The following is a 25,106-nucleotide window of genomic DNA, read 5'->3' as shown; positions in this document are numbered from 1 at the left end:
CATTAAAATAACAATTAGAGTAAAGTTAAAGCTGTGTGGACAAATCAGCTCATTCATTTATTTACAACCTGTAAACTCAAGCATCTGAAATCCTCTCCGGTCCTGGACCAGCTCTGTCTCAGTTGTTGCTTGCTGTCTCACGATGGCACCATAACGCCTCCACAGGTCAGACTCTGTTTTTCTTCTGCTTTCGTATCTTATGTAAAACAACAGTTGAAGTTATGCCGTCGTCATTTTCAGCAGAGGAATGCCATGCTTTTATTCTTTCTTCACATTCAGAATTGTTTTTCCTCCTTTTACAAACAAGAACTACACAGCAGAAATGTTGGCACTAGACGAAGGCAAACCCAAACCCCCGTGGGTTCGAATTGTGACCTGAGTGATGCTTCTCTTAGCAGGAGTGAGATTTGGATTGTGGCACCTCCAAAGCCATTTCCGGAGCTCTGCCTGGACCTGCAGCCAAGCATATAAGGTGGAGTGTAAAGCATCTGTTTGCTCATCTCAAAGCATTTTTTTTGTCACAAAACCACAAATTTCCCACCTCTCCATTCATGAAGCAGTAAAGAAGTGCCACAACAAATCCCTGCAACACAACAGAAGTCACTTTAAAATCAGTCAATATCAGTAAATGCTGATTGTGAATACTCAATTGTAAGATAGATGTCAATATTTTATTGTGTAAATAACACACACACAGAGAAATAAACAGAATAATTAACTTAGTTTGTTTCAGAGCGATATGCTTTTTTTTAAAAAACTCCACATTTTCATGTTTGAAAATGTTTGTGCCAGTGGGATTTCCCTATCACTCAATCTCTATGCCTGGGAATTTAGTTGCTATGCTGTTAACATGTAAGATAAATCACAACATAAAGATACCCACAAGACATAAACTTGTGGAAATGAGTTTTGTAAAATTGAGTATTTGTTCCAAACTGTTTGTGATATTTCAAGTAATATTTCTCTCTTTTGTATTGCAACTTTTTTCTCCATTTAATATTTTCCAGTAGAGTTGAAGTGTGCTAATGTTTTTGAACCAAAATGCTAAGTAGTATCAACTTTAACTATCCTTTGTTTAAATGTTTCATATGTCTGGTTAACATGCTCCACTCGTTAACCAAACACAAGTGGTGACTACAGAATCCATCAGGCCGGATGTGTCCACTTATGATCCTCTTTCAAGTTTTATTTATGAACAAATATGCTCTAAATTACTTTTACAAATACAAATTAGTTTCTGATCCCATCCACTTTGATAAACTCACATATATTTAGGAAATAAATTGGTCAAATTGGAATATTTCTCAAAACCTCTGAGGGGAACAGCAGTTGCAGAACTGTGCATGCTCTTAAAAGAGATTGGCTCTGTTCAAGCCACAAGCATTTATTGATTTTCATCTGACTGTTGAAGTAATAGTGACCACCATAGTTGAGTCAACTGAGACCTTCAGAAAACAATATTGTAGCATAAGTATGGATTATGAGTCTGAAAAGTAATTCAAAGAGAGGTCTCAAATTAAGCCAAAGCCAGTTTTTTCTATAAAAATGTCTGCTGGTGGAGGATAGTCCAAACCTAGCAGGTTGTGAGATGCTATACGAAGTCTATAAAAACCCCCTCATGACAGATATGCAAAGAGGAAGCCTTTTTCCTCTAAGAAAAATATTAAAAAGTTTTCTAAATAAAGATTAGACATCAGTATATGCCATTTTATAGATACAATCTGCCTAGAAAATACCTAATACTCCACCTCCCTTAAAAAATGTTGTATACCTGAAAGGATCCCAGGCCCAGCTCGATGTACAGTCTGGCAGCCACTCCAGTGTTCTCAGGCAGGAAGGCAAACACAGTGTAGTGCATCCCAAACAGAGGAATGAGGAACAGGGTTGATTTAGCCAGCCGCCTGATGCAAAAACAAAGTAATCAAAAGACTAGCGATCCAATTTGACTATTACAGATTTGACAAAACTTAGGCCTCATTTACCATGGCCTATTTACCAGCCATGGTAAATAGGCTGGATTTAAGTAGCGCTTTGCTAGTTGTACAAACTCTCAAACCACTTTCCACCTTTTGCCACAGACACCCAATTGCACTGCATAGACATCCATTCACACAAATCAATGGGTAATGTGGGGTTAATTGCCTTGCCCAGGGCACATCGACATATATTTCAGAATAAAGCTGAAATCAAAACCTCATGCTTTGAACTCTCACTGAGCCACAGTTGCCATCTGTTTAACCTTTCCCTTAGTGTAGAACTCTGTTATTAACTTTTATATGGTGCTGAAAGTGTAGAAAAAAAGATCAAATATATCTGTAAATATTGGTTAATGGCCAAAATTTTCATATTGGTGAATCCCTAAGAGTGGTGATTAAAATGCCAAATAGGATTTATTTACATGTAAGACAAGTTTAGATTGAATAACTAATGCAGTAAATATAAATAGCATAACTTATTTAAAAACAACAACTTGTAAATCGTGTTATTTTAATCTGCTTATTTTACAAAGACATGATGAACTTTTAACTTCAGTGAGACAAAACAGTGAGAAAGAAGATCTACTTATTAAGAATCAAACAACAGCTAAACTATTCTCTAACAGATGTTTCTGTTTCTGTTTGTTGGTCTGAAACTAATGGATGAGATTAAAGAATTTCTTTTTACGACAGCATAAATCCACTTTGATGTTAACCATCTCACCAGTCACACAAAACAATAAAAATCGCGGTTTTAACGTGACTGCTTCAGGAATTGAAATGAAAAATCCACCTGGATGTTTCATGCTTACATTTGGATTGTGTTTTTCTTTAGTCACGCCTGTGCTTTGGGTCTTTTTGTGCTCATGTCTCTGATCCACCTGAATAAGGCTGAAATTTGCAAGGCAGAAATGAAGCTTTTGAGCATGTAAAACATTCATTGAATGGGTGGGACAATTCTGTCGCACAGCGATGAAAGAGACGTCTATTTCTAGTGTCTAGATTCTATTTTTGTTTGCTCTCTTTTGAGATGAATTCAGCTCAGCAAAAATCTGCCCTAGTCAAACTGCTAATACAGAAAATACAGTGATTCAGGTGAAGCAGTATTTCTGGGTTCTGTGTTATACTGAATGAAGCATTTTACACAGAAAGAGGCCATTCATTTTGTGAAAGGATTTTTACATTGTTCCCTTGTTGCATGGCTTGCATATCAGTTTTTTAATCAAGAGTAAAATGTATCTATATATCCTATAAAATAAAAAAAGCAGCTTTTACAGGCTCATACTTTGTTGATTTTAATAGCTTCTTTGAAGGGCAGAGCTCTACTAATCTCCTAACCTTGATAATCCTGTTCCTGAGGAAATGATTTCATGTTGTGTCTTTAGAGTCTGTGTTCAAGCTTAATATGCTGTGCTGCTCTGTTGAGACTTACATGAAGTGACCAGTGTCGCTGTTTCCAGCCATGGCTGAAGATTTAAGCTTTTGGACCAGAATCCGGATAACGTTTATGAAGATGACTATGTTGATCTGTAAGAAATATATGCACAAACCATCAACATCAATAGTAGTTCAAATAAAACCTAAAACCTCTCTTTATTCTTTTTTTTTTTCACTTATGTAAAACTAATATACAAATTAAAGCTTCTATGTTATTCTGATTGAGTGAGTAGGGCTGTTTATGTAAATTATGTCACTTAAAACTGAAATTCTTCTCCTGCCAGAATGTTGCAGCTTCATTGTTAGTAATCTGGGAAGCAGGTCTCTCTGCCCACAGCTAGAGAGAAAATCCACAGTGTGATTAAAGGAGAAATCAGACCAACGATAATTTCAAATTGTTTAATCACACGAATGGTTAAAAGGCAATTAGTCACTTCAAAAATTGGGAAAATGTGCAACTTGGTATTCCCTTTCTGTTTGAGTTGCAACAAAAAGGAGCTCCAGTCTCGTAAATAATCAGCCCTGATTTTAAGCAACAAAATTGAATTCTGTCCAAGTAATTACACTTATCTAAAGTCACTCTAAACTTTTTATTAACTTATTATTACTTCAAACTGCAAAACCGCAATGAGAAGCTTTGAGTACAAGAGTTACAGGTTTTGAGACTTCAAATCCTGTTTTCAGACTGAAAATGTGTGCTCTTGGATTGTGGCAGAAAAATTCCTCAAGTATGTGTGAACCAGAGGAGAAAAGGAAATGAAGCAACTTTAACTGTAAAAAAAATCAAATAAAAAAAATCAGTTTATCTTGTTGCAACAGCTTCCCAGCTCGTCACTCACCAGCAGCGAGCCTGTTATTGGTCCTTTAATGATCCACCAAATGCCAACGTTGTCATTGTCATCCCAACAGCTGCAGTGAAAGACAAACTGCATTCAGCCGAGCATGAAATGAGCAGCTTCAATGTAACTAATATCAAGAAATAGAATGAAGTTTACGACACCCTCTGTCATCATAGAGAAATCTGGTCAGAACCCAAAGTACGAGAACCATTGATGGCAATCCTATGAATACAAAAGCACGTGAATTATGCACGGTAGATAAAATATTGACATGCTGTTAGATCTAAATAAATCTTCATAGGAGGACATGACATTATGTTTACTCTGCATATCAAATTTATCTTTGTCCTACTTGCATCACATTGCCTAAGTAGGTATCTGGTGCAGTCATAAAATCAGGTGAAGCGACAGAAATAGAGTAGAAAACGTTATAACGTGATAGCGCTTCAACATTTATTTTTCTCCTTGTCAGCAATATGCTTCTGTAGCTTCTATAGTAACTCATAATGAAGTGGAAGGTAAATCACTCATTATTTTCAATCTATTTTGCAAATAGAAATTAGAAAAGTGTGCAATGCATTTGTAATCTGGCCCATTTACTCTAAAGTTCAGTGTTTTCTGTTGCCTTCAGAAGTCACCTAATTTAAAAAGAGATAACAGGATTGTGACTTAATATTAGTGTAACTCTAGCTGTTTTGTGATGGCTTCAGACGTTTGTCAGGCAACATTAGTGACCAAACAGCATCAAAGGTGCACAGCAGACAGGTCAGGAATGATGTTTAAAACACAATCAGGTTTTGAAATGATATTTTAAGCTTTCTCACTTAATCTGCCATCTACAAATTGAACTAAGTATGGCACAGCTGCAAACTCGTTGGAGGCTCTGAACACACTATAGCCCAGTAAGCAGAGTACTGAGTTGAAGAGCAGCAAAGCAACTCTGGAAAAGCTACTGGGGAAGCAGAGGTTCACAGCTCAGGTGTTGGTCATAAGAGGTTCTGTGTAAAAGATGCTGCAATACAGGAGACACAGGAAGCATGTGGAATAATGTGGACTGTTCAACTGACACAAATACGTAGCTTGTTGTCTTTTATGCAAAGCATGATTTTGGGAGGATAATGATCATTGTAAATTAAGATGAATACCCCATTCCTACCATAAAACACGGTGTTATGGTGCTGTGGCGGTGGTATCTTTATTTATTTATTTATTTATTTATTTATTTATTTATTTATTTATTTATTTATTTATTTGGGGTTTTTTCAAGCAGGGACAGGGAAACATTTTGATGTTACAGGAAAAAACTGCTGAAGCTGCTGAAGGATGCATGTACAGTACATTTATTTCATAATTATCCACATATCAATTAAATCAAATTCAAATAAAACAAAACGGGTTTATGGCTGTAATATGACAAATCGTAAAAAAAACAGATGTAAAAAAAAATACTTTTGCAATATCTTTCATTTTGATTAACATTCATTTTCATACAACTATGAAACCCATCACAGTTATACTTTATCCATTTTTATTCACTGTTATCCCTGAATATAAAGTACACTTGTACATCTTACATCACCTTAGGAGGTATTTTCATAACTGGTGTATGTTTGAAACGTTTGATCTGATTATAGTTCAGGAGATTCCTCTAAGGGGTCACAAAAATTAATAGGAGAGAGAATGCAGAATGATTTTTTTTTGTCCCTTAAGCCTTCACCGACAAGGTTGAAGGAAATTTGTTTAATCCTCAACAAGGTTTGATGGACAGAGGCACAATGCGTTTCTTCTTTATCTCCCGTCGCAGCAGGTGACGCTCTCCTGAACTCAAATCTTCGCGTCTTGCAGACACTGGCTTGTTTGTGAAATGCCATGGCACGGTGGAGCTTTTCAAACAATTTCACTAAAGCTGCTTATAAAACCTCCTGAGTTGGAGGCATTGTGTCACCCTGAATGCAGGCGACCCAACTATTCCTTGATTATACCGACACAGGGTCTGCACGTTCAACCCCAAGGGTCTGATCCATCCTGCTGCTGCACTTCATCCCATCTAACCACAGATTCCAGTTGAATCCCTGACACAAAGACCCCATAAGCAGTGCTTGTATGCAGCACTAGCTGAACATAGCCTTAACTCATTACTGACATTACAAGAACAACAAGCTCAATGTGACCCGGAAACTTTTTTTTATCTGCTGTCATTTCTGTTGCCTCCAACTTTTAAGAGCTTCTTAGTAAAAGGGGGAAAAAATATCAAGCTGTCTGCCTTTTTTTTTTTTTACTGTTAACCCTACAGTAACCAGTCAGTAGCTGCCCTTTTACTGTGGCTGAGTAATACTGCAGCATATTGGTGGCAGAACAAATTAAACAAATGGGGCTCGGGAAGTTTGAGAATAGGTAAATATAGGACGAGGTAACATAAGACTGCAAGAATGAATTCAGAAACAGGATGTTGTTTTGTTTGGGATAACATGCTACAATAAGAAATCTCATTAAATCTGCGTAAAAAGCTCAGAGAAACGGAAGAAATAACTTTTGCATGAAGCGCAATCGTATCTGCAATCAGCCGCTGTGAGAACATCCTGTCAGCAGGCTTTGAGGAAGATGATTATCTGAAAATAGATTATAAGTCTCAAGGAGTCAGAACTGTGTGCCAACCCAAGTCAAAAACATAAAACTTTAACATTTTCTAAAACTTCTTCTTAGATTTTTATGAGATAACAAAATCTGTTTTTATTTAAATGTGGCACAGAAACATGTTGTTTTTTTTGTTTTCTTTTAAACAAGGCAGTCTTTTGATTGGCTCATAATTTCCTGGCCATTGCATTCCTGCACCATTCTGCTTGATTCTAATCTCGCTTCACAGCTCAATCTGAGCTTTCTCCCATTGAGGTGGATTCCTTCAGTAGCATTGCTATTGAGTCAATCAGCAACCATAACGTAAAGTTGTGAAATGATGTTGATGTTCTGTGTTGTTTTAGAATCATAATCTGCCTGTAGTTTTAGCAACACGTGAACAAAGCCAGTCAGTCCATGTTGGCCGCACTTCTGAATATTGAATTAACATTTAACAGCCATCTTGTTCAGCACTTCTCTTTTTAAAGTGGAGGACAGTTGTTTACAGAGCAGGCAATTTCCAGTAAGCTTCATCAAACTGGCTCATCATTATACGTTACTAAACGATTGGGAAAAGTTTAAAACTTCTACAGACTCCACACCTCCAAGAAGGAATTGTCGGAAGCTCATTGGATATCCTGCGAATTCTCCCAGCAAAATGACCATAATGTTGCAAACAAATATATTGTTCATGGGTTGCTTTAACATTTTACTGTTCCATGATGTAAAAGCAAGTTTTCAGCCCCAAATGATTATTTTCAGTCAGAAAAAAATAGGACCTTTGGCTTATATAGTAAGCTAAAGGTAGCAGGAAATGTGCAGTGTAACCCTGTGTTATGAAATTTATGGGTGGATGATATTAGGTTTAACACAGCAGTGCCCTGCAGCAATGCATACAACTATGAGTCTGTGATGAGTTTGACATGTACAGATGACTGCTGCCTTTCTTACTCACCCCATCCAATGAGAATGTACCACCAGAAGTATTTCCTCTGAGAGACGAAAGTGAGGGCCAGCAGGGTCTGCAGATACATGCCCTCCACCAGCAACCAAAAGTAATTGGCTAGGATGCTGAACTGGAAAAAAGCCACAGCTGACTTACACCCAGCCTGGAGGATAAAAATAGACACAGAGTTAAAAGCATCCATCTATAGGAACTACAGATGAGCTTGTATCTATCCCGAATCGATGTTTCTGCTTTCAAGCTAGTTAACTTTTGTAGAAATGTATTTGTTAGTAGAACAAATTCAACTAGACCCAGCATTATTTTGATCCATATTTGTAATCCATGAAATGACAGAAACAACAGTAGGATTAAAAAATACCCCACTGTTCTTATAGGCTCCTCACTGTGTTGACTTTATTATTTGACTTCCAACATTTCAGACTTTATCGCCACAATTAAATAAACTTCAGACACGTTTTTGTATTTCACTGTGAGTTTACAAATATTTTAAACTCAAAGAATATTAAAGTGAACTTCTATAAGTATTATATTTGTGAGAAAAATGATGGGCTTGAATAACAGATCTATTATTTGATGAAGAGCAATTAAAATTCTGACACTTTTCTACCACATGTTTCATTCACTGATTTGGCCCTCCTGCGTTGGAACAGACTACAGAAGAAGAGTGGAACTTTTGTAACTGCCAAGCAGCAGACACTCATAATAGCCCCGCACTATTTAGAAAATCTCCTGTTTGCTTGTTCAAGTCCTGTCTGCTTACCATTCCTGCCATCTCAAAAACAGAGAAATTCTGTTTTTTTGCATTCTGATGCTGGGAGATTTCACCGAAACAATTTCTCTTTTTGTTGATGGGCACCGCAGACCAAACGGAGCCAAAAGAGTTGAACACCTGTGCTGAATGAGATAGACTGAGGCTGGCTCTCTGCAAAGCTATTCCCCAAGGCCAACTCAAATGACTCTGTGCCAATACTTGTATATTCCCCCACATCGAGAGAAATAGGTGACGTACAGGAGCTTGCTGCTTGTGTGACTGAAGGGTGAAGAAGAGACTGACAGGAGGGATTTGGTTATTGATTGATTTGCCAAGTGAAAGTCTAGAACTCAAGAAGTCCACTGGGATAAAACTGTCTGCCATTTTTTCTGTCCTTGGTTCCCATTCCTCGGGACGGTCACTTCATATCAATTGGTCAAAACATTTTCAACACATGGTCAAAAATTGGGAAACAGATCCTAGTCTAAATCAGTTAAATGATAAACTACAGAACGGTCATTGATTATTCTAGTCAAACCCATGTTTATTCTCACCAGAGGGATTAGACTAATGTTTGTTCTTTGTTTTGCTTTTTGTTTGAATTAATCTAGGATTTTGCTTCTGTTTCTTATCAGTAAATATCAGTAACTAAAAGCTTAGTTTGATTAATAATAAATTTACTCTTTGATTCAAGTGACACCTCCAGGTGATTTTTCTTTGAAGGGAATACATTTTAGTAAATTTTTTGATAGTATATGTCTGACCATTCCATGGGAAAAATAAAGAATTTGGGTCAAATATCTAATTATACTGTTTAATATTATTGGTGAAATGGTGATTGATTTACTTATTAATTATATAGGATTACAGTTTAAAACTGTGTCAATTTAAACCACAGCAGTGGAGCTTTAACTCCACTATAGTTGCTTTCCTTCTCAACCACCACATAATCGTCCCTGTTGGCATATTTATTTTTAAATTAAAATGTTTTTTTTTATTTTGTAAAAGAAGAAATCTTTGTCCCTCTTTTCGCTGTTAAAACCTTGTTATAATCCAAGTTATTATGGAAAAAAAAATCATTTGACTAATTTGCAGGCTTACCGTAGAAACAGAGCAGTGGTCGAGAGTTTCATCTGCAAACAGCACCGCATCCTTAATGAACACAGCACTGGCTCTCAAGACGAATGAGGAAAACAGGTTGATGTGGATGTAGTTTCTGGTACAGCGAAACTTCCTGTGCATCACAACACAATGTCACACACCAAGGGTCTTCTTATACTGTCTATGCAAATGAATACTCTTCAATATACTCAGAGGTTGGGGGCAAAAAAAATGTATCAGTGTAGGAGAGATGATAATTCAGGTTTTAGAAATTAGCCACAATGTAAGGTAACCAAGGATCCCAGTATTTTTTTCCTTAGTTCTGTCATATTCGTACGCATTCAGTGCTGTGGTGCCCTTACCTGAAGCCTGCAAACACCACTATAGCTGTCAGGAGAGTGATGAGTGAGGTGGCGTACCCTACAGTGTAGACCTGTCTGAACGTATGGAGGTAACTTGTCTAGAAGAAGAAAGGTCAAGATCAAACTGAAGAAAGACGTGAGGCAGACACTTTTAAACAGATCTGTAAGTTTCCCTTTAAAGAATCCTGCTACAGATGCAACAATAATAATAGTGTCATCCATTGGCAGTATTTCTGTGATAGAAGTACGAGCTAAAGAAGGTGAGCGTTGAGAAAGCCTGATTCCAACAAAGTCTGTGTGTGTGTACCTCAGATTCAGGCTCACTGTCATCACTGAAATGACAGGCGTCTTCATAAGTTGGATACATTTCAGACCAGCCATCAGCAGTGCAATTTCTGTACACAAACCCTGACAAAAGAGCAGACAGCGAGGATGTAAAGAAAAGATAGAGAGGGGGGGGGGGGTACCTGAATTATGGTCACATCTGCAGAAAAACTCCATGAAAATTTTTCATCAGATATCAGTGAACCCAATTTTAATTTTATATTCAATGTAAAGTACAGTTTTGTGTTTCACTTGTCCAAATGAAGCTGCTCCTCATGATTGGGTCGTTAATCTTATGCAGACTGTTAAAGGTTATTTGTGATTTCAAGCAAAAACTCTTGCTGATATTTTAGTATATGTAACAAAAAAATAATAATTCTGTGCAGCAAGACTGGCTCTTGTGTCTTTGGCTTTAATTATCTGTATACATCCCTCCCAGTTTTAATAAGATAAATTCTATGTACACTCTGGTTAGATGTTCATTTTTGACATCATTACTGGCAAAAATAATCAGTCATGAAAATATACATGCACAAAAACCAACATATTGATTTTTATGCATATTGGAAGACCTCATGCAGAGTTAATTTTATTTGTATGGAGCAATTTGCAATCTTCAGGGAAGAAAAGTGTATAAAATTCATATTCAACTATGTAAAAAACCAGTATTGTCAAAATAAAATTTAGATCAATCCAACTCATTCCAGTACAAACTAATCAAACACTTGTGATGGTTATCCTTTTGTCTGTAAAACTGGAACGTGTTGGAAGTGTTCTGCATGCATTTTGATTCAAATTGGCATGATTGAATCCCACAATCGCGGCAGATTTGTTGCCTTTACATTCAGGATATAAATCTTCAATGAACGGCATTCAAAAAGTGCTCTTAATCCAGAAAGTGGATTAAGATGTTCACTGCTGCTCAAGTGTGGACTAGAAAATATTCTCCACATCATCACACTACTAACACCAGACTGAATTGTTGATTCAAGTGAGAGTGGACCCATACTTCTGAAGAAAATTAAATGATTTTGTGTGGAAAATCCAAGTGACAAGCAGTTTCAGAAAAACTTAGAGCAGCCTATTTGGCCAACAGGACGCATTCAAAGTCATCTAAATCATTCTTCTTCAAATTCTGATTCTTTCTGCACATGGAATCAGCGGGAGTCCAAATATTTAAAACTTCATTATCCTTTGTTTGGGTGATCTACAATTCAGTGTTGTCCACTGTTTCATTGATGGTAAAAGACAAATGAGCGTTACTAACTACGACATCTAATGAGATGTAGCATTAATTAACAATACTACAAGGAAAGCAGTAACATTTTTTTGCCAAACAGTTTTACTCTCAATCACAAAAGACAAGAATTGTATTGTATTAACTAAAACTATATGACAAGATTTCAAACTCTTCCCATCAGAAACACCCCAGGGCAGTGTGTGTTCATGCCAGCAAACATGCATGAATAATTCATACAATGTTTTTCCATTACTATCTTCACTTTGCATTAGCACTTTGGTTATGTTCTATATAATTAATCTTAGCAGCAAAGATATTGTGCACAAGAACAGGTCTCAAACACAGTATTCCTCATCTTAACAACTGCACTGATTAGATGTTGAGTACAAGTGTTTCGTTTATTTTTATTTTAATGAGGTTGAGCATTTGATGAGCTATGCAAACCAACCTTGATTGCTGGAGAAATGCTGGAAGACCTCAGAGCAAGATAAATTGACAACTTGCCCAGCTTCAGCCCTCAGCCAGCATCCAATCTCGTCCCATTCTGTTTTGCATCCTGCAAAGCAGAGGGACAAAAGCAGAGGGACAAGTCACTTAAAATCTGTCGGTTAGCACCTGTCATTATTGCATTATTGTGCATGAAAGAGAAATGACAAAACTCATTCCAGATGCTTAACATTAGTCCGCTTTATCCATTGTCAAACCAGCAAGATAATCATATCTTAAACAGATAAATAAAGTGCCAGAAAGGGTGTTCCTATAGGATCATTCTCCAAAAACATATCAAAACTGGTTTTGGGACAAAACCAGTCTAACATTCAACTGAAAGTCCTGATCTATTACCAATTGAAATGAACTACAACATATCCATGCTGAAGGTGACTATATGTAAACTTCAGATTGCCCCGTGCAGTAAAACCATGTGGATTTTAAACAAATGTTAGTCTGTGACAGATAAATATTTAGACTAGCATTTTTGCCCATCAGTCAGAAGGAAAAAGACATTTTCAGCCTGAACAGCTGAGGCAGATTTAATCTGCTGTTTACACCACTCATAAACATCACTGTTTGCACAGATTTTGGCAGTCCATTAGATATTTTTGGGTTTACTCCAGTGTGACTGAATGTGAGGAGTAAAAAAGCTATGCCCAAAGGGTAAAGCCAAACTGGCACTTCAGGTGTTTCATTCTTTTAAGCTTTTGTGATCTTAAATAATTGTAGAGAAACTACAGAATTATATAGAAATGTCTTTTAAATATGTCTCACAAGATCTTGTTACATGCTAAAATATTTTTCTATTACTGATAAATAGAAAAGATGAAATTAGGGGGAAAGGCAGCTCAGTTAAAAAAGAACAACAACATGAGCGCTACATCCTCTAGGTTATTTAAATGAGTTTCCGCTTCTTCAGACTCTGCATTTAGACATGCTGGTGATGTACAAGCAGAAATGTGTTTTCTCTCAGTTCCTTATTTCATTTCTACAAAGCCTCTGTATCTAATCCATTATCAACTCTATTACTCCATCCCATATAAATAAACTAAGTATTTCCCTCCTTTTACGTCATCACATGTACATTTTGTCAGTTTTTAGTGTAACACTAGCAAATCATATTGGAGCTACAGTGTGTTACTGTTCACAAAAACCGTGGATTATTTACCCCAGCGTCTTATTCTCTGTTGCTTTCAGCCTGACTCAGTCAAATAATCCTGAAGCTGTGGATCAGAAGCCATGTACTTCCAGGTTGGTTTTTATGAGACACACTGTTTGCTTTGAGGTGCGAAATGTTAACATTTTTAACACAGCAGGTGGCAAACGCCATCAAATGTTGACGCTACATTTACCCTATAAGCATGCAGATTATGGGTGTGCCTATTCGAAACGGGAGACTCCTTCATATATCTTTCCAGCGCCGCATGTTTGGTTTTATGTGCACTGCCTTCAGACAAAGGTAGGAAAGTGAAAGGAATCAAATTTAGCAAGCGGACGACTACACAATGCAGGGAGATCTGTCTTTTCAAAGACAGGGACTCAAATTGTTGTGCTTGTTTGGTTTAAACAATACAAGACTTAGTAACAACAGAACTGTTATTGTCTTGTTTCCAAGCAACATCCCTAGATCTCCGTTTCCAATCATACATTTGATGATTTTGGTTCAATTGAAGGTTTGGTTATTCATGTTTCTTTTCATTTAGTCATACGGCGCCTTGCAGATGTATTTGTACCCCTTGAACTTTTTCACATAGTTTCACACTACTTTACTTTGATACACTTAAAAAAACTCCAGTCCTACAAACTGCCTTTAGAAAACACTTTATCAATCAATAGTGTTTAAATCTGTCTGTCCTTTAAGGGTTTCACAGGTTAGTTAGAGAACATCACTCTGTTCAATGCATCATTTATAAATGGATATGGTATGGTGATTCTTTAAAAACCTAAAAAATATTTTAATTGGAACAAAATATGGATTCCCAGGAAGCTCGGGAACATCTATTTGGTTTGGTTGTCAAGAAAAATCTTGTAATGTTTAAAATGCCTGCAGTTCATTTGGATCTATAAATTCCTACGAGATTATCTTCTAGTTCTGATGTGTTTTTATTCACTCGAACTGCAAATTAATCACATATAGAAGAAGGAACTAAATGCTTTTTGCACCTTTTCCCGTGAAGCTCATCTTGTTGTGAGGGGAGGAAATAAGAAGATTAAACTGACAAGGAACTGCATTTGGAAAATAAAGGACATATTAACAAGTTGCTTTTAGAGTATTTGTTTGAGTCTAGCTGGTCAAAAACAGAAAATTACACTTTCTACATCTTTACAAAGACTTAATTGCTGTCTGGTATTAGAAGATGTAATTCTTCTGTATTCAGGCTGTTTAACCAAGGACGCTGTGATTCGGCGTTATCTCCCATTTTTAAATTGGTTTGAAGGAGTGTATTTCTGAGCAGAGTGTATGTAGGTTACGTGGAAGGATCATCCCAGGGTTTACACAGATTGGTTTTAATCTTGACACAATCCTAATTTAAGAAGAGACAACATCTTCCAAAAACTGTGTCAACACAGCGAAGGTGTGTTGCAAATGAATGTCATTAGCAATGTTGTTTGCTCAGACACAGCTGCACTACTGATGGTGCTAGATTAATGGCAGAAGAGCTGAGGGAAATCTGATTGAATTACTCAACTTCAGGTGCAAAAATCCTCTGATGAACTAAAAAGTAGAACTGAAATCATTTCCTGCAGTGAAGCAGCGGATAAACTGATTGAAAGTGAAAGAGGTAGAGAGCAGAGTGCATTATTTGCCTTCAGGATTTACATGCTGCACCAATTCATCACCAAGTCACAATATGGAGAGGAAACCCTGAATGTGGGTGTTCTGGAGCACATCCAACACTGCCTGGATGTTACCTGCTTATTCACACAGGCAAATCTGGTTACGTTGGATTTTCATTGTAGAAAGACTGAGGTATTTTGTAGGTATGCTAAAGTAAAATCTATTGCCAAGCATATTTGAATGTGTAACAGTCATTTTCCGTGCAAGTTAAATTTACCTAGCAGCTTCTCCTTCATGCATTAAATGATTCAATATGCGTTTTACAAAAGCACAGCGGAAGAAACTCTTATTCCTCATCAGAAACGAACCTGCTTTGATTCTTGCATGTGTGTTTGAGGAATAAATAAAATTGTGAAATTGTATTCAGTGTGTGAGATCAAAAGAAGAGCAGTTAGGTCTAAAAATGTCATCACAAACTGTAGTAACAGTGATGTGAAAACGTATTTTCCCACTACCTATCATTTCTGTTTCTGCTACTTTTGTCACACTTAAATGTTCAAGATCAATAAACAAATTATTATGTAAATACAAAATGCAGTTTTCAAATTGATTTATTTATTTTTTTCATTAGGGTAAAAAGCTTTCCAAAGCAGTATGGCCCCATTTGAAATTATAACTGCACCCTGTGTCAAATCATTCATTAACTGATTGACATTTCTTCAACTAAAACCTTTAGGTCACAAACTGATACCTGCACATTCTGAAGCAGGATTTTCTAGAGAGCCGATTTTATTGTTCCATCAATTATGGCAGGTCTATAACGCAATGACTTTTAACTCTCATTTGTCTTTGAATTTCTTCAGATCTGGACATGATTTGTTGCATTTTGAGATATTTATCCTACATCATGTTGTCCTTTGAATGTGGTCCTGGCAGTAATCAAGGATGTTTCTAATTTCACTTTCACAAAGTTTAGATAATTGCTGTTTCCCTTTACGTGAAGCAATTGATTATCTAACCCATTTAAGTCCATCAAAAAGTAAAATCAGAATATTGCTGCAATTAGGGAAATACATTTTCAGAGCACTGTGTGAGTTAAACGTCAGTAAGCTCCTTAGTTTGAGTCGAGGATGTGCTTTCGTCATTAACATGAAGCTAGATTCTCAAGCTCCTTGCAGGTAACATTTGTGCAAGTACACTACTTGACTTTTTGTTTAAATCCCTTCAGGATCTTTTAGAAAATTCAAAATGACTTACTTACTGTGTGCAACCTTTGCACAAATAGCACTGCAAGAGGCCTCAACAGTCCTGTCACATTCAAAAACAGAAATCCTTTCTGCCTTTGCCGTGGGGTTATGACAATGTTAATGCCTGAAAGAAAATTACATGAAAACTATATCTATGCACAGATTTAGCCTTTTTAAGGCTTTGGTTGTTTTGATTAGTTGAGAAAAGGCTTGTTTGATTTTAAATGCAGATTTTTGTTTTTTGTTATAAATTGCCTCCTCATTTTGCTTTATGACTTGCTCCTCTCTCTTCTCATTGTTCTAAACATTTTTAACATTTCTTTACTGAAATCCTTTTTTATTGATCTTATCTAATAAACAAACATTTAAAACATACTAGTCTGTTTAATAATCTAGGATTCGATGAGCTTCACTTTTTAAAAAAGAATTACATTGATGAATTAACTCTTCAATTATATTAAAAATGTATCAAGACAAACTGTTTTTCATATACATTTATGTTGCTGTGATAACACATTTAAAAAAAAAGAAATGCAATCTTTTTCTTCTTTTTCTTTCTTATAGTGACCTGTTTGGAACAACTTAAAAAGATATCAACTAAAATTCAACTATTATGCATTGTAATAGTTGAAATGTAAAAAGCATCATAAATATGATCCTCTTGCTACTTTTTTTGCTTATTTAGAAAAACTTTAGGCTTTCCTCTGGACATTATTTAGTATTAAAAACAATAATAATAAAAAAAAGCTGGTTTGCAAGAGCAGCTTATACTTATTTAATTCCAAATGTCCCCTTAAAAAATCTCACTTTTTAAGGGCTTGAAAGCTAAACCCTTTAGCTTTCTCCTGAACCAAAAAAACGATTTTGGGACACTCCACCCCTTTGATAGAGTTGAGACAAAGGGTGAAATGCAATGGGGATTATCAGGTAATAAAATAAATAAATTCAAATAAACTACTCTCCTTTTCTCTCATGCAGTCAGCTTTACTGATTTGATTTGGTCTCAGAGCAGAATGTCTTGATTTTGACAATAGTACACAACCATGACTAGGCTAACACTGAGAAAATGTTCAGCAGAATTTGTCCTAGTTTCTCTAATAATGAGGGGATACACAAGTTTAATTCATGCTATGTGTGCTTATTTTAGATTCTTGACATAGATAAGGTTGACAACAAGTTCAAATGAAGGTGGCGAAATATTTCCCAGAGGGAGTTCAAAATCATCATGTTCAAACTTGCGTCTATAAAATCCCGCAGAGAGCAAGAGATACAAAAAATGCGAGGAGCTAATTGTGAAAAGAAGTCATTTTTAGACTCAGATTAGAGCCACCACAGACAGAGGCACAATTATAGGATCCAACAGAGGCATTCGGGCACATTTATCCTCATAACAAAGCAAAAGCATACAAACCATACATTATGAAAATCCATACAGTTTCCGTGGGAATGGCTTCTTTGTTTTTAATTACCGGCTGAGGGAAGCTTAAGCTGCATCAAGCTGTCGAGAGTTCAAAAAGTGACTGACGTATAAAGAGGCTGATAGTTCACTTCAAAACATAATTTTTAATGAAAATGTTTCTCCCCTCCCCTAAGCTGTGCTCTACTCGGAGTCCTTGATAAACAGGCAGCTGTAAGGGGGCGGCAGGGGGGCTGCTCACTTTGCCACTTGAATGTCACCTCATTTTGGATTAACAGAGACGTATGAAATGACTTTGGACACAGACTGAGTCCTTTCAGAGCAATGCTGGCGGAGGAGCAGGAAGATGCCTGCAGTCCTCATTCAGTAGACCTCTCAATGACGTTTCACGTGTGAGTGCAAGGCAGTTTTTTATATGTTTGAAATGCATTTGTTGCTCTGTGTTTCAATATAGTATGATGATGCCTTTTTGTTGTGTTTTATCAATTAAAAAAAAATGTTTTACGTTTTCTCAGTTTACATCCACATTCTTTGATATGACTAAATAGGTTGTACATGTTAGAAGGAGACTGCTAATTATTTTCTTCGATTTTATGGAATCAAGTTAATAACAAAAACAATTTGGAGTCTAATTTTAACATGATGTTTCAAATAGATCAATGAAACATAATGTCTATTTTGACCAGTTACCTCCAGCAGTCACTAAGACCTACAGTCTTGAAAAAAAAATTATTTGGAACCTGTTGATTTTTCCACAAATTGTTACACAATTTATTAAACTTAATGGATGTAATGTGACAAAATGTAAAACAGTTCCAGGTGTGTGGACAGTTTTGCAAGGCAGTATGTAACTGAGTGAAGGGTTGCATTAAACTCTGCGTGACTCCGGAGTTCTGCGTGGTCAAATGCCACCAGCACATTGACCGGACACCGACGCATCAACACTATCAAAGGAATTCATCAACATTAATTTATTTGCATAATGAGCCTCGGAGGACAACATTGCACCAAATTACTGAGTAGCTTCAGCCTCAATTAAGATCAAAGTAGTTATGAAATGTTAAAGTTCATCATCCCATGTTGCATGTCTGAGCCAAGTTCTAATATGATGCCAGTTCCTGAGACATTTGAGCCCACAGGGAAATGCCAGGTTCAATACTCTATTATAAAGTCAACTTGGTCAGATTGGAAGGACAAGATGTCGAGGCCTCACCAGGGAAAAGGGGCATGTTTCACATTGAGTAAATGATCAGTGCAATGGAGTTAAAGTAAGAGAACAGATATTTCCGCAAACCTTTTTTCTGATACTGTGTTCTGAATTTCTCCATTTTTGTTTTGAAATTCCATTATCACCATTGTACGATACACATCTGTTTATAAATTACTGTAAAAATCTAATCTCTGTGAGCTTATTCATAGTGTTTTTTTGTCAGTAAATGCTGGGTGCACATCATGGTTATGAATCAATTGTTACATCTATATAATAAACCCTATTTGCCAATGCGTTTACTTTTTTCTTCTTCTTATCTAAACTTCACCCTCCCTCCTGTTCACCAGGGCTTCTCTTATCTTATATCTGAGCATGAAAAACTCACAACTCTCACCAACATGTGTTTTCTTTTTGTTTGTTTGTTTGTTTGTTTGTTTGTTTGTTGGTTTGTTTGTTTGTTTGTTTGTTTGTTTGTTTGTTTGTTTGTTTGTTTGTTTGTTTGTTTGTTTGTTTGTTTGTTTGTTTGTTGGTTTGTTTGTTTGTTTGTTTGTTTGTTTGTTTGTTTGTTCATTTGTTTTTTGTCAGCTTTGTGTAATTTAATATTTTTTAACTCTGTGCTTTTTATGAGATTTGACAGGACTTTCTAATTCTAAAATGTACTTTTGTCTTGTCAATTGGCAAAATATTTCCTCAAATATATATATTTTTTGGTCAGAAGTGTTTTTGGCATTGGGACATGAGTGCCATTTTTGCTCAGTCTCTTTTAATAATGCACTATTAAGAGTAATTTTTTATGCTTGTGTGTGGATCTCAATATGATTATTTTGTCCTACTTCGTGTTGTCAGACAGGTCGTATTTAAGTGACATCTTTTCTCCACATGTCTGAATGTAGCTAATGAATCTGAACTCAGCTTCCAAAAACTTTAATCAATAACATTTAATTCAAGACTCTATGGAGTGATTGATTTTTCCCATTCAACAAGACTTGTTCGGATATTCTTTTCCCCTTGATCCAGTCTGAGCTGTTTTTATTTTAACTTCCCATGTTAGCTATGTCTGAGTTATGAGTCTTTTGATCAATTGAAACATTTGAGTATGACAAAGCTAGAAAAATTTAGGAAATTTGTACTTTTTCTCAGAAATGTATATTGTTAAATTAGTCATAAAAGTAATTTTATTATCGTTATGAAATGTAAACTTAATTTTTTTTTTCAGAAACTTTGACTATTACCTGAAATCTATCACCATCACAATACACAAAAAAGTACATTTGTGAGATAGTATATCAGTTAAACAAAAAAATTAATTGAATCATATTCTAATTTACTGTGAATCAAACTGGGCGATTCATAATTTCTCAAAAAGAATGCACCAGGTAATCTTTAAGATATTTCCCCCCTGGTATATAACTTCAAATACTGAAACGACAAACTTCAACCAACATGTCTTCCCTTCTAGTATGTTTATGTTTTCCTTCCCTGCTGCCAGAATGGTCCTCTGGCTTTATCTCTGCATCCCCAAAGTCCTTGTTCTAGTTTAGCACTCACACTTTCGATTGAAATCATGTCTCAGAGTGTCAGACTTTCACACCCATCTCCCTGAGTGCGTGTTTGAGAGAGAGGAGCCCCAGAAGCGCAGCCTATCACACGGGGAACCCACCGCTGTGATCACTCCGGTTTTGCGCCTCGCTCCTTCTCGTCTGGCTGCAAATCTCTCGAGCCCTCAGGTGCTGAGCGATGATGGCACAGTCCGGATGAATTGCTTCACCCTGAAAATTAGACACACGTCCCAGTTATCTACAGGGACGAGGAGACACGCTTCTCGCTTGTTCTCGGTGTGTTTGACGCGTAAGATGACGGGGAGGTACGGAAATGGAGAATTCAGTGAAATAAATTACTAATCAGATTGTTTTTAGGTACTTTTTTTTTTTCAAATGATTTCCCGTCATGTTATATTGGAACAAACTGTAATTGAAATTTATACATTCATAAGATGGGAATTCTGCGTTCATGCCTCCGAAAAGTCATGCGCAAACCTGTGCGCTGTCGGACCTCTCATTAATTTCCCTCATCCATGCTGACTGTTCCTTTGGTTGAGGATGTTGTTGATGGATGCAGGTGGATGGAAAAGCAATAATGAGAGCCACGCAGCTGCATTATATAATGTCAGTCCAACTGTGACAAAAGCCCCAGGGAGAGTCAGGAAGACAGCGCACAAAAAGGTTAACCACATTACGCTAGAGAAGCCATCGAAAATAAAGGGGAGTGTTTTCTATCAAAGGTGTCCAGAGGAACAACTTTTGTTGGACTTTAAGGTGATTTCCACCAGTTATTGGTGTGCGTATATTTTTGACGCAGATAAGAGCATGTTACTCACCATCGGCTTGGACCACAGCTGGAGGTAAAAGATGAGCAGGATGACTTTCTCATATCCTCCCTTGCAGTACATTCCCATGCCCTCTGAGTGTCTCATCAGACGGTGTTGTGAGCGCAAATCCAGGTTTGTTTCGCAGCGCTTCTTAAGAGTGACTTCCTCAGTGCAGACATCCAATCTGTCGACTTAAATTAGACGCATCCTTGTTTTTTCCCCCTCCTTGACTATGATCTTCAAACTTGAGCTGCTGCTGCTGCTGCTGCTGCTCATCTGCGCACCCTGCAAATCAGCTGAAGGAGAAGCTCCATTCAGAGACACCGGGGACGCCTCAGAACATAGAACAGCCAATGGCCTATTTTCAAGTCACAGCGCGTACCTGTGTTTTAAACTGGCAGTAGCTCTTTTTCTTCTTTTTTAAATTCCCCCTTCATTTGTATTTTGGCTGACATTCAAACTGAGTAAAGGCAAAATGTTCTCATGTAACTCTCACATGAGAATCAGACGCCATAAAAGCTTTTAAAACTCTAATAATAATAATAAAATATGTTTGGGTGCTGTGGCGTTTTGAGTTGGGGGCCCTAGTTCTACGAGTCTCCACCGTAAAAACATTAAAAAATTGTAATGAAATGTTGGTAACTTAGTACACATCAGTGATTCTCATGTATCTTATGTAAAGCCCCTCTATGGAAGTAATGACGTTTGATTCTTTTTTTTATATATATTTTATTTTAGAAGGCAAAAAAACTAAAAATATGTACTTTTAGAATTAAAAAAAACATAGAAACATGGACAAAATAAAATTACTTTTCATAGGTTTCTAATTATTGAATTTTGTTTTATTTTTTCCTTCATAGTAAGAAATGGGAACCATAAATGTAAAGTGTGCCAGTAGATCTTAAAATTTTTTTAAAGTTTGTATTTTACATCTACATTGACAACAAAAAAGTATACTATATATATATATATATATTTTAAAGTATTAAAAGTAACTTTTAAAGTACATTGCAGTTCTATGGTGTAAAGACATTTTCTTGTTTTTGTGAGCTACTGTTGTCACCGTCTTTCATTTTTTGTCCTAGATTAGTACAAAATCATTTTCCTGTTTTGAGTGGACCTCAGTCTTTTGTGCTAAAAAACTGAATTAATAGTTTCCACATGTCCTATTATTAACTTCATACTTTTATATCTCAAACCCATCAGGGTATGCATTCTTACATCTTGTTGTCTCCATTCATCTCCATCATTTCTTCTCTTCCCACAGATTTTCAACATTTATGTATCTTCAGATATAGCAACACCAAGAACCGATGCAAGCGTCATTTAGCACTCTGACAGGCCTTGTACAGGATTTAAGGCAGCACCTTTTTATGTCAGCTACACGTTTCCCTCTACGGAGGAAAAAAACTCCTCCAGCAAAGCTCGTCACATGGCAGCAGACCACACTGAGTAAAGTGGACAGAGTTCATATGCATGCTCCTGTAGGAGTTATAAACGGATCCAGTTCCTGAAAAATAGCACAAATCAAATCTGACCCAGAAAAGAACACAAACACTGTAAACAGGAAATAAACTGGGGCAGGTCAATAAATTATGACAGGTTATGGCAAAAGGGATTACAAAATGATCTTGGCAACAGAATGTCATCCCAATTTATTTGACTATATCAGAAATGTCTGCTCTTCAGATTTATTCACACTTGTACGGTCTTCATTTTATTTAATTAAAATCTAACTTTTACCAAGGCTTTGGTAAAATTCATAAAAAACACTGGCTCCTTGCCCTGCAGTCCCAAAGATTGATTAACTGTAATTTTGCTTTTCTGGTCCTTGAGGCTTGTTACAACCACATAGTCTGTGATTACTTTGTATAATGAAAAGCTACGAAAGCAAAGATAAATATGGAGACGGAGTTTAAATTTTTATTAATTTATTTTCATAACTGGTCTTGATTTGGATGTGCTGCCTCCAACGTAATCTAAGCTGAAACTGACAAAAAAAAAAAGAATTCAGTGAATATTTATTTACCATGACTGATAAAAATAGTTATCCTTGATTATAAAATTTCACATTACCGAAACATTAACTTTTTTTTTCTGATGAGCGTTATAAAACAAAAAGAGTGTTTTTTTTGTTTGTTTTTTTCTTATTTCAAGGCACCTGATTGTATTTTTGACTATACAACAGCTCTTTTAAGAGTGGGGTAGTTAATGCTGAGTGATCTACAAATGGGGTCAAATCACACAGTTCACATGTGAATGTAGATCAGGACAGGGCTAAAAACAACAAACTGTTCCCCACCGAACACCTTCCAAGAACAAGAAAATAGGATTCAACCTTCATATCCTGGTCCAGTGCTGCCAGGTGATTAATCAACAGGAACTCTTCACTGCAGATTTTTCACAAGACCTAAACAGTGACTGCTCACAGGATGGGAAATTAGATGTGTAGTTTTAGAACAAAAAGCAGCCCTTTAATGAGCCATAAAGTGTATCATGCTCTGTGCAAAAATAGTCACAACCACAAAACATCAATTTAAGCTTCTACTTATTTTAAGCTCTATGATGTAGTTTTATTTAAAAAATTACCTGAAAAGTTTGGCTTCTATTAGTATTAACCAAAACAATAACAGCTCATTTCACTGCAATTGTAGCTTTTAGTGTTTTGGGGTTCTCCCAACCAGCAAAAGACTGAACTTGTGTGACTGAACCATGTGCAAAACAGCTTGCCATTGAATTAATGTCTGGACTTTGACTGGGCCATTCTAAAACCTTAACAAAGTTTGATCTGAACTATTCCATATCAGCTTTAGCAACTTTTGACATTTTTCTTTCAGTGTTGCTCAGTATTTACCTCCAACTATCTTCCATTAAGGTCTAAATCTCTCCCCTGTACCTGTTGAAGAAAGGTATCTCCACAGGACGACACTGTCAAGACCTCCAATGGGAGTGGAGTACAGAGGTTTTACTCATGTTCTTTAGCAAGTCTGAAGATTTAGGACACTTTTTAACACAAGTGAAACACTGACATAATTTGAATGTTCATATTCAAATTCTCATATCCTCAATAAAAAAACTAAAATTTTAAATAATATTCAAAGTATTGGGTAAATAAACAAAAAGAGAAAAAAGTTTGAAAAACGCAAACAGCTTACCATTACTCTAGGTAAAGTCTGCTTCAAAATGCTCATTTATTGTCTGAATTATTGATAGTGCACACATATTTGTAACAAACACCTTTTATTATTCAGACCGAAAGTTGTCAAATTCTCTTTATTTTCATTTGTCATTACAATGAACCTTTCTCTGACAAAAAAAAAACCTAAATGGTCGTATATTTATCATAAAAATCTATGTAATAAGATTAAATATGAAGGGTGATATTATGCTTCTGTGTTGGTTTTCCTTTTTATGAGCCTGTCCTCAAATTATGGCTAGAGGGCTTGCTGACCCAGAGACATGTTGTGAGACATGTACAGTTTGACTGCCCATGCAGTCAAACTGTACATGTGAAAAGTTTGCTTTATAGCCTAGATGTGAAATGAATTTGATTTGGTTTGACACGAAAGCTTCTCTGGAGTCACACTTAGTGACCACACAAGCAGTCAGTGGAGCAGAAGCAAATTATCCCTCCATGGCCTTATTCAGGCACCAGATTTGAATATTTTAGACCTCTCAATGACATTTCAAATCATCATTTCAACACTCATGTTTTGCGCATGAAGTCACTGAAGTAAAAAATATTAATAAAAAATTTGCATACACCTAATCTAATTTATGCGATTTACATCAAAAGGTCAAAATGTCAAAAGCATTTTAACCTTTTGTAGCTGGCTGCAACAAATTATAATGAAAAAAGATTGGAAAAGAGAATAAGCACTAGAAATAACATGAGTAATGATCATTTCATATCATGTTTAATAAATGTGAACATTTGTTGGATTCGCTCAACAGACAAAGAAAAAAGTTTACATTAATAAGTT

At 36.3% G+C, this 25,106-nt stretch overlaps 1 protein-coding gene across 1 annotated transcript; it reads right to left on the bottom strand.

Moving 5' to 3' along the window:
* Nucleotides 1-20: 20 nt before the first annotated feature.
* On the bottom strand, nt 21-21,829 carry LOC103479894 (pituitary adenylate cyclase-activating polypeptide type I receptor-like). Its single transcript, XM_081597939.1, has 13 exons — nt 21,133-21,829; nt 20,416-20,524; nt 12,059-12,166; nt 10,354-10,454; nt 10,047-10,144; nt 9,685-9,817; nt 7,821-7,974; nt 4,414-4,474; nt 4,253-4,322; nt 3,409-3,503; nt 1,772-1,901; nt 542-583; nt 21-453 (listed from the first exon to the last, which is right to left on the bottom strand). Exons 1-13 carry the CDS (start codon nt 21,226-21,228, stop codon nt 310-312), a joined length of 1,341 nt encoding a protein of 446 aa, XP_081454065.1. The 5' UTR covers nt 21,229-21,829; the 3' UTR covers nt 21-309.
* Between the last annotated feature and the right edge of the window lie 3,277 nt (nt 21,830-25,106).

This window comes from Poecilia reticulata, chromosome 17 (assembly GCF_904066995.2).
Source record: "Poecilia reticulata chromosome 17, P_reticulata-male-v2, whole genome shotgun sequence".
Taxonomy (NCBI): Eukaryota; Metazoa; Chordata; class Actinopteri; order Cyprinodontiformes; family Poeciliidae; genus Poecilia; species Poecilia reticulata.
This window is presented reverse-complemented; position numbering and strand designations above follow the sequence as displayed.

Bases quoted from the DNA above. Each gene is read 5' to 3' on its own strand.
- LOC103479894 (XM_081597939.1), bottom strand. From the start codon at position 21,228: ATGAGACACTCAGAGGGCATGGGAATGTACTGCAAGGGAGGATATGAG. The intron at 7,975-9,684 runs GTAAGCCTGCAA...TTTATCCTCCAG, and splicing joins ACCACTGCTCTGTTTCTACG to GCTGGGTGTAAGTCAGCTGT. The intron at 3,504-4,252 runs GTGAGTGACGAG...TATTTCTTACAG, and splicing joins CAATAACAGGCTCGCTGCTG to ATCAACATAGTCATCTTCAT.